The sequence below is a fragment of the Camellia sinensis genome, chromosome 12, assembly GCF_055761805.1.
Source record: "Camellia sinensis isolate YWXY chromosome 12, ASM5576180v1, whole genome shotgun sequence".
Taxonomy (NCBI): domain Eukaryota; kingdom Viridiplantae; phylum Streptophyta; class Magnoliopsida; order Ericales; family Theaceae; genus Camellia; species Camellia sinensis.
This window is the reverse complement of record NC_138972.1, coordinates 64,218,183-64,232,211: the sequence shown is the minus strand read 5'-3', so window position 1 is coordinate 64,232,211 and position 14,029 is coordinate 64,218,183. Positions and strand designations below refer to the sequence as shown.

Sequence of the window (14,029 nt, the reverse complement as noted above, 5' to 3'; positions counted from 1 at the left end):
CAGCATTGATCAAGTGATTTTCCAACAAGACTCACAGAAACCCAAGGATCCAATCAACATCCTAGAAACTAAATCCCATACCCACATAGTCACATAAGCATGTTATCAATTAAGCACATAGCATATGACATTACACCTAAGTCTCTATCAAGCGAGACAAACCCATTGTGATCCTAATCACTTCCCACGTACCCAAAGTATTCGAACCCGGTACGCTCTGATACCAAGTTATAACGCCCTCAAAATAATACATAAAACCCATCACTTTAGACATGCATTGATATAAAAGAAACCAACTATTTCTATTCATCAGAGTAATTCTTACAACTGTATTACATGTTAACAATAAAAGCAAATGCCCTAAGAGCTTACAGCTTTCCAAGTTAACACCTGGTTACACAAAAGAGTACTAACTCTATACAAAATAGCCCTTGGCTTGATATACATGTAATACAAACAAAATAAACAAAAAGAGTCTTCAACTCTCATCATCATCCAAGCTATGTCCTTGGAGGTGGCATACTACCTGTACCTGAAAATAATGTCCCATAAAGGGTGAGCCACAGCCCAGCAGAAATATGCTAAACACAGTATGAGCAATGACTAAGACATTAGCAATTGATAAATGTTCAATTTCCATAAACCAATTCATAACCCATTTCCATTTCATTTCAGTTTCCATTTCCTATCAATTTCACAATTTACATCAGCGGCTCAGAACCTGGCCAACCACTTATATGAGACAATGACTCATATTAAACATTTTCCATTTTACAGTAGATAAGCATACTAGTTGTATCAACATCTTAACAGATAAGCATACAAGCTGTATCCACAATTCAACAGATATGCATATTAACTATATCAACACTTCCAATGATAAGCATATGAGCTGTATCAACACTTCCAAAGATAAGCATATGAGCTATATCAACACATTATCTGACAAGCATATGAGCTGTGTCAGTGGAATCCATCCCCTATCTCCTCCCAAACAACATCCGGTTTAGAGGTCCATCCCCTATTTTCCCCTAAACTGTGGAGTACATCTCATATATCCTCCCACACACACAACGTATATACACAAAGGTCATATATACAATCAATCAATACATAACGTTAATGTATTCTATCAACCGCCATACTCTATGACATATCCAATTGATTAGTTTTAGTTTGCCTAATCATCATGCATTGTCTACGACAATCAAAACTACCCTCCACCGGTAGCCCAAGCAATTATTTCTAAACAGATAATAAAAGCTCCAACAGATAAAATATCAATGTTTTTAAAAGTGAGCGATTAATAAATCTAGCTCCACTATTCAACCACGTAATGCACCAATTTCATTATTTCCAACTCAATTCCATATAGCTACAATTTTTCCAAATTAATCATACCAATTAATTTAAACAACAGATTAGGGCTTTTTCCCCCAACTCTCAATATCAACTCAAAGGTTCAAATATCACCAACCAACAACTATATCATCATTTTGAAACCCAAAATACATATTATGAGCCCAAAATTAAAAAACCCTCTTTAACACATTTTGAAACCCTAAGTTCCAAAATCGACCATTTAAACAATAAGCTCAAAATCTAGGTTAAAACCCATAAGAGTGAGTAGGAATCCCTACCTCAAATTCGGAGCTCAAGGAAAGAAGGTGAAGAAACTCAACGTGCTCCAAAACTCAATATTCTCGGATCAATGGATAGCCCTCGACGATCAATCCAACTTTTACAAAGGCCAAAGGAAAAGGAAACACTCTAACTAGATCAAACCCTAGAGAGAAGGGAGTTTCTAGAGAGAGGAACTCTCAAAATGGCTTTTTAGAAAGTAAGAGAGAGAGAGAGAGAGAATGTAAAAAGTGAATTTAAAACGCCTAGTTGCCAACTGATATACGACATTCCCGCTAGAGCGGAGAACACAACGCTTGAGCGTCAAGAACAAAAACTAGGTACGCTCGAGTGCAAGAAGACCCGCTCGAGCGCCAAGACACAAGAATAAAGCACATCCGCTCGAGCGCGAAAACCAGTCCGCTCGAGCGTAGATTTCCCCCTCCCAGAACTTACACCAAAAAGTACTACCCGCTCGAGCGCCACCGCTCGAGCGTGAAAAACATGCTCGCAGAAGTTCTGCAGAGCACCAAAATACTGGGAGCGTGCAATCTCCGCTCGAGCGCAAGAAGACCCGCTCGAGCGGACCTCCAGAAAACTGGGCAATAAAGAATTGAAACCAAAGCCTAACCAACCTGTAACAACTCTGCCCAATACATCCTAAAACTCAATCAAGCGGAATTAATGGACGACAACAAGATAGATACAACTACCAACTTCACGGAACCGAGTCCGGAATACAACAGAACAGTAAAGGGACAACCGAGATTGCTATAGGTTTGACTAATTGTGCCCTCTTCATTTGCCCCTGGCTTGCACTTAAATTTGTTAAGTGAAAGCCATAGATTAATGTAGCTCGGCCCAATTGTTTTTTTGGAGCTTGGCCTTTTTTACTCGCGCAAGCTAGGTCGGCCCCAATGTCCATTGAACACTTTATTTCTTCATTTTCTCGGCCCATTGCACAACTTTCAACTTATCTAAACAAACATCTTGAGTGCTTGCTTGGGCCCACCACTTTGGACATTCTTGCTTTGTTGTACTTCATTGAAATGGATTTGTAGTATATTGTTTGTTGCTCTGTCTTTTCTGGTCGGTCGTGGGTTTGCTGTTGCTCTGTCTTGTATATATATATTTACTTTGCCCATTTGGTGCTTTGGTGGGTGCACTTTGTTGTTATGGACTGTTGGACCTCGATTATGGTCAATAGACTGAGCTTAATTAGCTTGCTCGATACTGACATTAGGTACCACATTCTGCCACTTTCGGACACGTGGTGCTCACTGATTGCCTCTTCTGAGTGTAACACTCTGTCTGTGTCCTTGTAAATGTGTTGGATAACAATCAGTGTGTTTAGTTTGAATTTTCTGGATTAAGTTTTTTAAAAATTGAGTTTTTTGATTTTCGTGTTTTTTTGTTTTTAGTGAATATTTTTAAAATTTTAAACATTTTTTTTACTTTTGTAGATGCACCTTACTTAGATGTATCTAAAAAATAAAAAATTTGTGAAAAAATATTTTAAAAAATTAATAAATACATAAAAATATAAAAAATGTACTGAATTCTTTTTTTTTTTTGTATTTTTGGTATTTAGTGAATTTTTAAAAGACTTTTTTTACAATTTTTTTTACTTTTTAGGTGTATTTATGTTAGGTGTGTCTAAAAAGTAAAAAAATTGCTTAAAATATTTAAAAAATTCAGTAAAAACAAAAAAACACGGAAAATAAGAAAATAGAATTTTCTGAAAAGTATTTTTGGAAAAATAGAACCAAGCAATTTGATAATTATAGAGAGAACCCAGTTTTCTTCTTTAATCTCCTTTTTCGACGGTGAGTTTCCACTGGTGCGTCATTCTCCGTTGATCCGACCTACGCAGTCGTCGCCATTGCTTCAACGATGAATCTATCACCATGCCTCCGCTAAAGCTTCGTTGTTGGTGATTTTATTTGCCGATTACAACAATTGTCCTATTTTTTCTAACGTCTACCATTGATTCCAGCAGTTCATTCTCTCTCTGGTCAGCCTCATTTTTTAGCGGTGCACCCTGTATTTTTTGCCTGACGTTCATAGGTCTCAAATTTGCCGTCTCTAGTCGTTTTGTTTTTAGCTTCTCACTCTAGAAACTCCATTTTTATCGGAGCAAGCTTGAAGACCTATTTGCTTCAACATCTTTGTCAGTCAGCTTGGTTCCCTGTTGTCGTCGGTTTTTCATCACGACAAGCTTGGTTCATCGCCGCCATCGTGTGAGCTCTCTTTGATTTTGAACTCCTCCTCCGACTAGCATCTTGGCATCACCCTGTTTGAGCATCATCATCATTCCTTGCCACTAAGGTCATTCCCATCCCCGGTTTTCGCCGTTCATTTGTTCATAGTACTAGTTTGATATGGTAAGTCTACCAATTTTGTTTTACTCTTTACTTAATTCCTTGCTACTCTTTGTTGTGTTTAGTTGCCATGTCACCGTGAACTTTTGATTTATGCTTGAATAAAGTTGCTTTTAATGTCTATAAATCCATGACTCCATGTTTATCCCTTTTGACTTCTGTTGTTTGCCATTGTCTTATAATTATGAGCTTCTTGTTGGTGGTCCCGTGGTGACTTCCTTAGATTTTAGTGAGCTCCCATTGTTTTCCTTTTTGCTAGGTCTTAGTTAGAATTTTGACTTCGGTTGTCGCTGATTTCTAATTTTCTCATTGCTTCTCTTGGAACTCATGGCAGGTTTGATTTTGACGCCATCACGGCTTGTCTTCTATGGACCCTCTTCTGTCGGGGGAGAGGTGTTTTAGGTGCTGCTTTGCACTGCCAAATTTGGCACTATAAGTCCATCAGATTTGCTTCGTCTTTAAGCTTATTGCCTTTTCGGCTATTTGCAGACTATTTGAACAATAATTGTGATGTTACTTGTCATAGCTTATATTGTCCCTTCCCCTCTCTTTTGTCAGTTTTGAGCCCTAGACTTAGGAAAAGGGTAAGTTTAGGAGGCTAGTAGACACACCATCCAAACTAGCCCTCTTTTGAGAGAAGTACCATATTTCAAAGGACGTTACTCTAGTGCTAAAGGGGTTAAACACACTTTGGTCGCCGACCGACGACACTGTGCCTTTTCCCCGTGGAAGCCATTGTAAAAAGAGTTCGGTTCCCCTTAGACCCTTTGTGGCTCAAGTTCTTTTATTATTTCAAACTCCACCCGATGGAGATATTCATGAATACTTTTAGGATTGTAGGTGACTTCGTAGCCCTTAATCGATTGCTTGCCCTTACAGCTTCTCCCATCACTCAGATGACACCTATTACCTTAGAACTCGGTCCAATGTACCCCAAATGATCTTAGACCTCCTTGATGCGGATAAGCATTCGAAAAATTTCTTTACGGTAGAAGGGAACTTCAAGTATCAGGCCGACGTAGAGGATCGACCAACATGGGTGTCTTATAAAGAGGATGGTCCAGGTTAGCTTTTGTCCTTAAGGTTTTACTTCCACACTTTTTATGTTGATTCTAACTTTTGTTGTGTCGCTTTGATAGGTGATTCTTAGACGAAGAGGCAAACGAACAAAGAGCGTCCGGCCAACCTTGAGACTGCTTTCACATACCCCAATTGAACTACGACAAAGTTGCCTTATAAGAACACACTTAACGAGAAGAGGGTTCGCGTGTTTGACTACTTTAGCGAGTCCCTAGAGAGGTTAGTCAAGCAACAAGCTTGCAACAACACCAATGCTTCTAATTTCGCCGTTGTTCAGTCAACAGGTGGAACTACAAGTGAGGGCACTTTTCCTGAGGAGCAAGAGGCTATGACTTGTTGAAATCTTGACCTTGCAGCTCTTGTTTATGGTATGGACCCCATTCCTAAAATGGCTGCTCTGACTATTCGGTCGGTTAGACAAAGAGACTCAGTTTCGGAGCAATCCGTGCATATTGCTAGGGAGATTCCCCCTCCTATTCCACCTGCCACCACTCAAATTGAAGCACTAAGGGCATCCAAGAGGAAGAGGGATAAGGGAAAGGATGTTGTTGAGGGCTCTGAGGAGCAGATTTCGGTTGAGGAGTGGCTGCCACCTTTGGAGCTTAAAGGTCGGCTGATCACTGTAGCAGACCGTGTGACAACTTCTCGTGAGTTGGCTTTCAATCTATCCAAGGCGTTACTTCTGCCCCTGGACATGGTTAAGACTAATATGGACTCTAAATCCCTGATCAACGGATCCCTTCAAATGGTGACTGTAGTAAGTGTTCTCTTCCTGATTTGATTGCTTTCCTTTCCTTTCCTTTCCTTTCTCAATAAATTTCTCTAAGTATTTTATCTTGGTCCTTGACAGTTGGTAGGCCCAAGCAAGCACTCAAGATTAGGGTAAATTTCTCTAAGTGCTTTATCTTGGTCCTTTCCTTTCCAATTTCAATGAAGTACATCAAGGCAAGAATGTCAAAAGTAGTAGGCCCAAGCAAGCACTCAAGATGTTTGTTTAGATAAGTTGAAAATCATGTACAATGGACCAAGGAAATGAAGAAATAAAATGTTCAATTGATATTAGGGCCCATCTAGCTCGTCCATACAAACCAATCATTTAAATCAACAAACATCACAATTACAAGCCAATCTCCTGAATCAACCATGCACAACTGAGCAAGAGAACAAAAATGGTGGGCCCGAATAAGTTGTCTTGCGCGAGTAAAAAGGGTCGAGCTCCATAGAAACAGTTAGGCCAAGCTACATCAGTCTATGGCTTCCACTCAACAAATTTAAGTGTAAGCCAGGGGGCAAATGAAGGGAGCATAATTAGTCAAACCCATTAGTGTAAGACCCAGCTTAGCTAAAGGAAGGTCCCCACTCCAAAGTGGGCCCTTTTTCCCACTCTAAGATGGATCGAGCTAAGGGTTCAACCTTGGCCTATTCCCCACTCCAAAGTGAGGAAGGCCATGGACCAAGCCCAAGCTCCTTTCCTTACTCCAATGTGGGCCGAGCTAAGGGTTCGGTCTTGGCTCCTTCTCTGCTCTGAATGGGCAAAGCTATGGGCCTAACCCTAACTCCCATCCCTACTCTGATGTGGGTAAGTCCGTGACTTAGACTCCAAGACTCCCACTCACTCTAAAGTGAGTTAGGTTGAGTTAAGCTATAACACAACAACCAATGCTATGCGAATGAAAGGTGTGTAGTGCCTACAAATAACGGAACCACCTAACAGAGTCCCTGCTCTCCGCTAATAAGGAGTGACCTGGCATAACGATTGAGTGTCAGGTGGCGGAGAGAGGAGCTTGGTGAGCAAGTTAAGCATTCCCTATAAAAAGTAACTTCACTCTCCTTTGCAAGGGATCGATCTCTCTTCACTCTATACACTCTTCTCTACCTTCTTTCTACCAGATTGCAGTACTGACTCGACCTTCAGAGGGATTTTCGACCAACCCTCAGTCGGGCAGCCTAGCCATTTGTTCCTTGTGCAGGCCTAGACCTATTAGTGCACCAGGGTTCATCTATGAAGCTCCATCACTCTCTATTATGGAAACCAGTCCGCACAATACAAATCAGCAAGAAAGAAAAAAAAAAAAAAAATTGTCTTTTCATTTTTTTGCCGCTCCTCTTCCATGTACTACATCTATAAAGGGAAATTCAAACTCATCAACAAATTAGAAAATTGTTGGCATGAATGATCATCTATAGAGCATGAAAGAGATTTTCTCTTCCAAACTTTTTTCCGCAAGAACTGGTCATGTTGCATTCATAAGCATAGTTGTTAAAAATTGTGAACTACCGAAATTAAAATCGACTTGGATCACATTAAAAATCATAGCGGAGGTAGGATTGTAATAGGATCATAGGATTGTAGATCAGAGTCATTACAATCCTAAACTTCAAACCGTTTTTGTGATTTTTTTTTTCTTCTTTCCATTTGTCCCAATGTGTTACTTTTCTAGCTCAAATAACAATAACTTATAAAATTCTTAAATCAATATATGTCGTGAATCACAATTGGAACAAAATCCTGCATAATTGAGAAGCTGATTTGCATTAGGTGCTCCAACAAGGTGTCTTCTATATTTTGAAATGTATGACTTTCACCCTTGTCACCTTGCTTACAATTATTTTCATTTCAAGTTTTGGTTATTTGACTTGATCTGTTTCAGAGTAATTTGATTCCACCTTAAGCCTTCCTCCCTCTCTTATTATGATCAGGAAAGTTACTGTTCTAGCCTCTAGGGTACTGTTCATTGCACCCAGAAAAGGGCCTAGCAGTGCCAAAAATCCCATCTTTCATGCTTATACCCTTTCTCCTTTATTACTCCAAACAAACTCATAAAAACTTTTTCAGCCACAAAAATAAATTCAAAAGCCTACATTTCATTACTGTTCATAGCACCCAGAACAGCCGCTGGCAGTGCCAAAAATCCCATCCTTCATGCTTAACCCCTTTCCCCTTTATTACTCCAAGCAAATTCATAAAAACTCTCTGCAGACCACCTTTTGCTTCTTTTTTTTTTTTTTTTTGATAAATAAATGACAATAAAACTCCGCAGACCACCTTTTCAGCCACAAAACTAAACTCAAAAGCCTAATTTTCTACAACATTTAGTTTTGGGCTCACTACTTGTATTCTACAATATAGGATATCTTTTCTTTTTTCTATTTTAATGAAATTCTCACAATTGTTCCAATTTTCACAACATATTCATTCAAATCTTCTATTTACTATGCTTTTCAACCCTCAAATACAGTGAAACAATTAAACAAATCACTAAATAAACACATAAGTAGACTAAATCTACTTACCAGAATAAAGAGAGTAAAACTAAACGAGACAAATCAGTTTTATTGGACCTGCAAAAAAATCTAAAGTAGTCTCTTCAAACAAAAAATGTCAAAAGTAGCCCTACAAAATGCAGAATGTTTCTACCAGCAAGAACAGTTTTTTTTTTTTTTTTTTTTTTTTTTTTTCTCTGAATTAAACCCCTGGATCAATGACAAACCAGCAAGCACCCTTCCCAGCATAGTCCATATACACACATGCACACAGTCACATTGCAATGATGTATGCCCAGATATACAATTGCATACTTCGACGTATGTGAAAATACCAAGTGGTGCCTTCACATCATTTTTAGTAAGATGCATAAATCATAATGGCCATAAACTATAAATGAGATCATTCATTCAACAAAATTTAATCTAGGAAGGACTGCATGATGACTAAGGCAGAATTAAACAAAAGAATGGATGATAATAAACTAAGACATAGAACAGCAACTGTGCCTTATATACATACATGCCTGAATGTGTTTCACTGACCTAGTATCTACATATATGAAAACTTGTACTTTGAAATACTTTTTAAACAGACATTTCAAGATGAAAGGTGAAATTTCAATTCATTAGATAATGGAACACAGAATGCACAATGGCCTAAAGGAACACTTAAAGATCTTTCCAAACATTAAAATCAGAACTAGAGTTACTATAATCAATTATTCTGTCTTGGCACCCGATGAAGAATGTACTCTGCTGAGGATCCACATTTATTAAAGCATGTGCCGTTCCATGAGGGCTGGTTGCCACAGCGACCTCATCAGCTCCAATAGTTACCTCAGCATAACCTCTATCGATAGCATGATTCTCCAGCTGCAAATAATTAGTACGCTAAGACTGATGACTTGGTAGAAAATAATATCAGACAATGTAAGACGTAAGATGCAAGATATCTTCATTCAAATGTTCGTATCCATGTTTTTTTTTTATTATTATTATTTATTATTTATTTGAATGTTCTTGCTTTTAGTCATCACAAAACAAGAATATCAGGCATTATCAATATCTATTTGAAACCCATAACATAGGATAGGGTATTTTAGCCTCTTAGTTGGGCCTGCAAATTCAAGAGAAATAGATAGCAATGTTTACAACAAAAGGGAAGTTAGTATCCAAAAAACATCATATAGAATTAATTTTTGCTCTCCATCTGGTTCTTAGGAGGAATGGAATCTGGCGAAAGATGTTGATTTAACCTTTTGTTCCTTTCTCTCACTCATTCTGATAATCAAAAGGGTTATAATAACAGGCCTCTCTTGTTGCAATAGAAACCAGATCATTTTCCAAGAAGAAATCTACTAAACTTCTATCTTATACTGCATACGACCAAATAAATAAATAAATAAATAATTACTTAAAAGAAAAAGAAAAAGAAAAAGAAAAAGAAAAAGAAGAGCAATACATAACAACATTTGTACTTGAGAAGGGAGCTGGAAGCATACCCTAAATATTGTTTTAGCCCCCCAAATAACAAACGTCTCATTACAGGTGTAGTGTCTGTGGTTTCCCCTCAAACTACCGGGTCGAATTTCTCCAAGGTGAAGTGAAGCACAATTCACAGCTCCCCCTGCAACAAAAAACAAACTCATCGATGTTGAATATACATATAGGTCATGTTCGGATGCAGGAATGGAGAGGCGGAATGAGCATCTCATTCCAACTCTCTTACAATCTATTGTTTGTGTTAGAATATATAATATATTATGTTAGTATAATATTATGTATATTATTATGTTTAGCTTTAGCTTTAATAATTAGTATAGCTTTAGCTTTCATAATTAGTGTAGCATTAGCTTGCTTTAGCTTTATGCTTTCGGTGGCTCTCTCTCTATAAGAAGAGAGCTAGGCTCCCTTTGTAAATCAATCTATGAAATACACATTTCATTTATTCACTTGTTCTCTCTCTCTATCAATTTATCTTACATGGTATCAGAGCTAGGTTAACAACCTAGTCATTTTGTTTCATCGGCGGGCGGCAGCCTCGCCTTGGCCGCCCGCCGGACCTCTACACATACATTCACTCCGCTGCCATAAATTCCATAACTGAACTGAACTCTTATCTCTCTGAGGGAATAATCAACACCTTCACACCAGTGAGGCCGTGGATATGGATCGCAGGTCCATCTATGCTGTAGCTTTATCTGCATTGTCGTCGCCGGCGTTGGAGGTCAATCTCCGGTCACACCTCCTGTGGTGTCCGCTCCGCCGGTTTCAGCTCCACCACCGGCCACTCCACCTCCGGCTACTCTATCACCAGCTACTCCGGCCGGCAATATTGCCTTCGCTGCCCACTGGAGTTTTCAATACACACACCACACATAGAGCTACACACCATTCACACGGCGCGCACACACACCATACACTCACCATGCACACTGGTACACTCAAGAAACACTCACACACAGGCACTGATCTCTCTCTCCACACACAGAACATCCACTCTCTCTCTCGGCTACATATACAGATACACACACACCACACGGGGAACACACGGACCAGACACACATGAAGATGGACAACAAAACAGAGCTCTCTCTTCTCTCTCTAAATTCCTACATGAAGATGGACAACAAAACAGAGCTCTCTCTTCTCTCTCTAAATTCCTAGGCTGTTCTCTCCCACCTCTCTCTCTCTGATCATACACAGACCCAGCATGCATGGATACTACCTACACACAACACCGTGCACACACATTTTGGGTTTTGACCATTGACACCATTGACTGCCACAGACTGAACAAAAAAAAAAAAAAAAAAAAAAAAAAATATCCCACTACCCAAAAGCAGCTCCTCAAACATGGCTTTAACAACAATATTAGATGCCCAACATGTGTAGTGGCGGGCCCCATCTCCAATCACACCACTATGCAAAACCCATTGCTGGTAGTGTGCAAAAAGAAAACCCAAACTATGGGCTGATGTTTTTGACCAAAACCGTGGACCCACAAGTGTATGCCTCCACCCATAGAAACAGATTTTCTCTCTCCCTTTAAACCCCCTCTTTTCCTTTCTTTTTATTTTAATATTGTCTACCCACACTTCTTTTATTTATACATAAAATCACTCTTATCTTTTTTTCTTTTTTTTTTATTCCATTCTCCCAACACACCCTTGTTTTATTCCTATCACAGATCCACCCCGCTCACAGTTCTACACCACAAAAAAAAAAAAAAAAAAAAAAAAAACAAAACAAAACAAAAAAAAACAAAAAAACCTTTCTACCATTTTTTTTTTTTTTTTTTTTTTCACATCTTCACTCTGTGTTGAGCTGTTTTGCTCCCCTTTATCAATCTCTTTGTTTCAACCTCAAATAGGTTTCTATCTTCACACCTATTTGAGTTTGAGGGGGGGTTCTACATATATCATGGTGAGCATGGTTACACACCATGCGAACCACTCAAGCTGGTGAGCATGGTTATACACCATGGGAACCACTCAAGCCACCCCATGGCGCACTCCCTAAGTCGCCTCCTTGGTGCACCACCACAATCTTCTACAACGGTCCGGCATGACCCCATAAACTGTCCCGACATTGATTCCGGTCAGCCTCTACAACGGTCCGGCATGACCCCATAAACTGTCCCGACATTGATTCCGGTTAGCTTCTACATCGGTCCGGCATGACTTCGTAAACTGTCCTGCTACAACGGTCTGACATGACCATACAGTGTCTTCACCAATAGTCCGACACGACCATACAATGTCTACTATCCTCTTTTATTTTATGTATTAGTTTATCTTCATGTTTTGTTCCTTTCCAAACTCAAGTTGGTTTTACCTATCCTCCTTGAGTTTGAGGGGGATGTTAGAATATATAATATATTATGTTAGTATAATATTATGTATATTATTATGTTTAGCTTTAGCTTTAATAATTAGTATAGCTTTAGCTTTCATAATTAGTGTAGCATTAGCTTGCTTTAGCTTTATGCTTTCGGTGGCTCTCTCTCTATAAGAAGAGAGCTAGGCTCCCTTTGTAAATCAATCTATGAAATACACATTTCATTTATTCACTTGTTCTCTCTCTCTATCAATTTATCTTACAGTTTGGATGCGTCCAAGAATGTGAATGTAATGCCTAATTTGGTTTGGTTCCTAAGGTAAAATGAGAAACCACACTAGTGGGAATCTCAATTCCTAGAGGAATATGACTCATTTCAGAATAAAGGTACATTTTGAATTGGGTGATTTGGTGATAAGATGATAAGAAATGAAGAGAAATAAAACTATTTCTCATGTTTGGCTTATAAATTAGGTGAGAAATTGTGACCCAGAAAGAAAAAAATCCCATATTTTTCGTACTTCATTTCTCACCAAAAGTTGTGAGCTTTGGTGAGAAACAAACCGATTGATTACAAAATTTTCATAATACTGAGATTATTCTTCAAATTTAAAATACAAAAATCACTCATATCGGTCTTTCACATGCTCTGCTTTCTTACCCATCTCTTTTTATCTCACCAAGATAAGAAACCAGAATTATTTCCTTTCCTTTCTCACTTGTTATACCAAATAAAATAAATAGATGAACTCATAAAATTTAAAATTCTATCAATTTCAAACCAAATCAAATACACATTGACACATGAATATTATTGACAGTAATAGGATTCCAGCTCATAGAATTCTCATTCCTGCTCTGTTTCTCTCTCATCAATATACATATATATATATATATATATATCAAGGGGACTTTGAGAGAGAGAGAGAGAGAAACCTGAAATGGCAGCATTGCGGGCAACAGAGATGGGATCAAGCAACCATCCACGGTTGTCTTTGGTGATGCGAGAAGGATATGCAGATGAGAACCTGAGGAGATTGACCTTGTGATCGTCGTCATCGACTCTGTCTCTGCTCCATTGGCGAGGGTGAGTGAGATGTGGAGGGGATGAGAAATGAGCAGAGTGTTGGAGTCTGAGAGAGACCCAAGTGAGGAGGAGGAACAAAGAGAGAAGGAATGGGAAAGCATGGGGCTTCTTCAAGAATAATTTCAATGAAGATAGTGTTGTTAGGGTTTGAACCTGAGATGATGATGAAGATGGATTGTTGTTGGTGTCTGAGGTCTGATTGTCTGAAAAAACTGAATATGAGTTCCTTCTAGGGTTTGCCATTACCGTTTTTGTCACATCCATACACTGTTCATCTCTCTCTCTCTCTCTTGGTGTGTGATTTTGGTCTCTTGCTAATTACGCATTTAGGTTGTTTGGATGGTGTGATTTCTAAGGAAAAAATAAAAGAAACGCATCTTATTTATTTGGTTGGATTAGTAAAGGTTCTAAATGAATTACCTGGTTGTAAAGGTTCTAAATGAATTACTAAAAATAAAAAATTTAGTAATTCATTTGATTCATAGCATAGTAAAGAGGAATCGGCAGATTAATTACAGTAGAAATAAAAATGGAAAATTCTTATACACATACCCATGAAAAGTGTATACTATATATATTTTTAATTATATTATTTTTTTAATTATTTAATTATGATATTATTTTAGTTATAATTCATGAGTTTTTTAGTTATATTTAGGCCCAAACGGGAATAGATTTTTTTGGTAACTTTTTAATTTTTTAAATAAAATATTAGGGAAAAAATTTAGTATATTTTGGATGACTTTTTAATTTT

General features: G+C 38.3%; 1 protein-coding gene across 1 annotated transcript; it reads right to left on the bottom strand.

Annotated features, from left to right (window-relative positions):
* Positions 1 to 8,803: 8,803 nt before the first annotated feature.
* On the bottom strand, positions 8,804 to 13,790 carry LOC114313548 (RmlC-type cupin). Its single transcript, XM_082898834.1, has 3 exons — positions 13,125 to 13,790; positions 9,851 to 9,975; positions 8,804 to 9,221 (listed from the first exon to the last, which is right to left on the bottom strand). The coding sequence occupies exons 1-3, from the start codon at positions 13,537 to 13,539 to the stop codon at positions 9,018 to 9,020; spliced, it is 744 nt and encodes a 247-aa protein (XP_082754960.1). The 5' UTR covers positions 13,540 to 13,790; the 3' UTR covers positions 8,804 to 9,017.
* Positions 13,791 to 14,029: the final 239 nt, after the last annotated feature.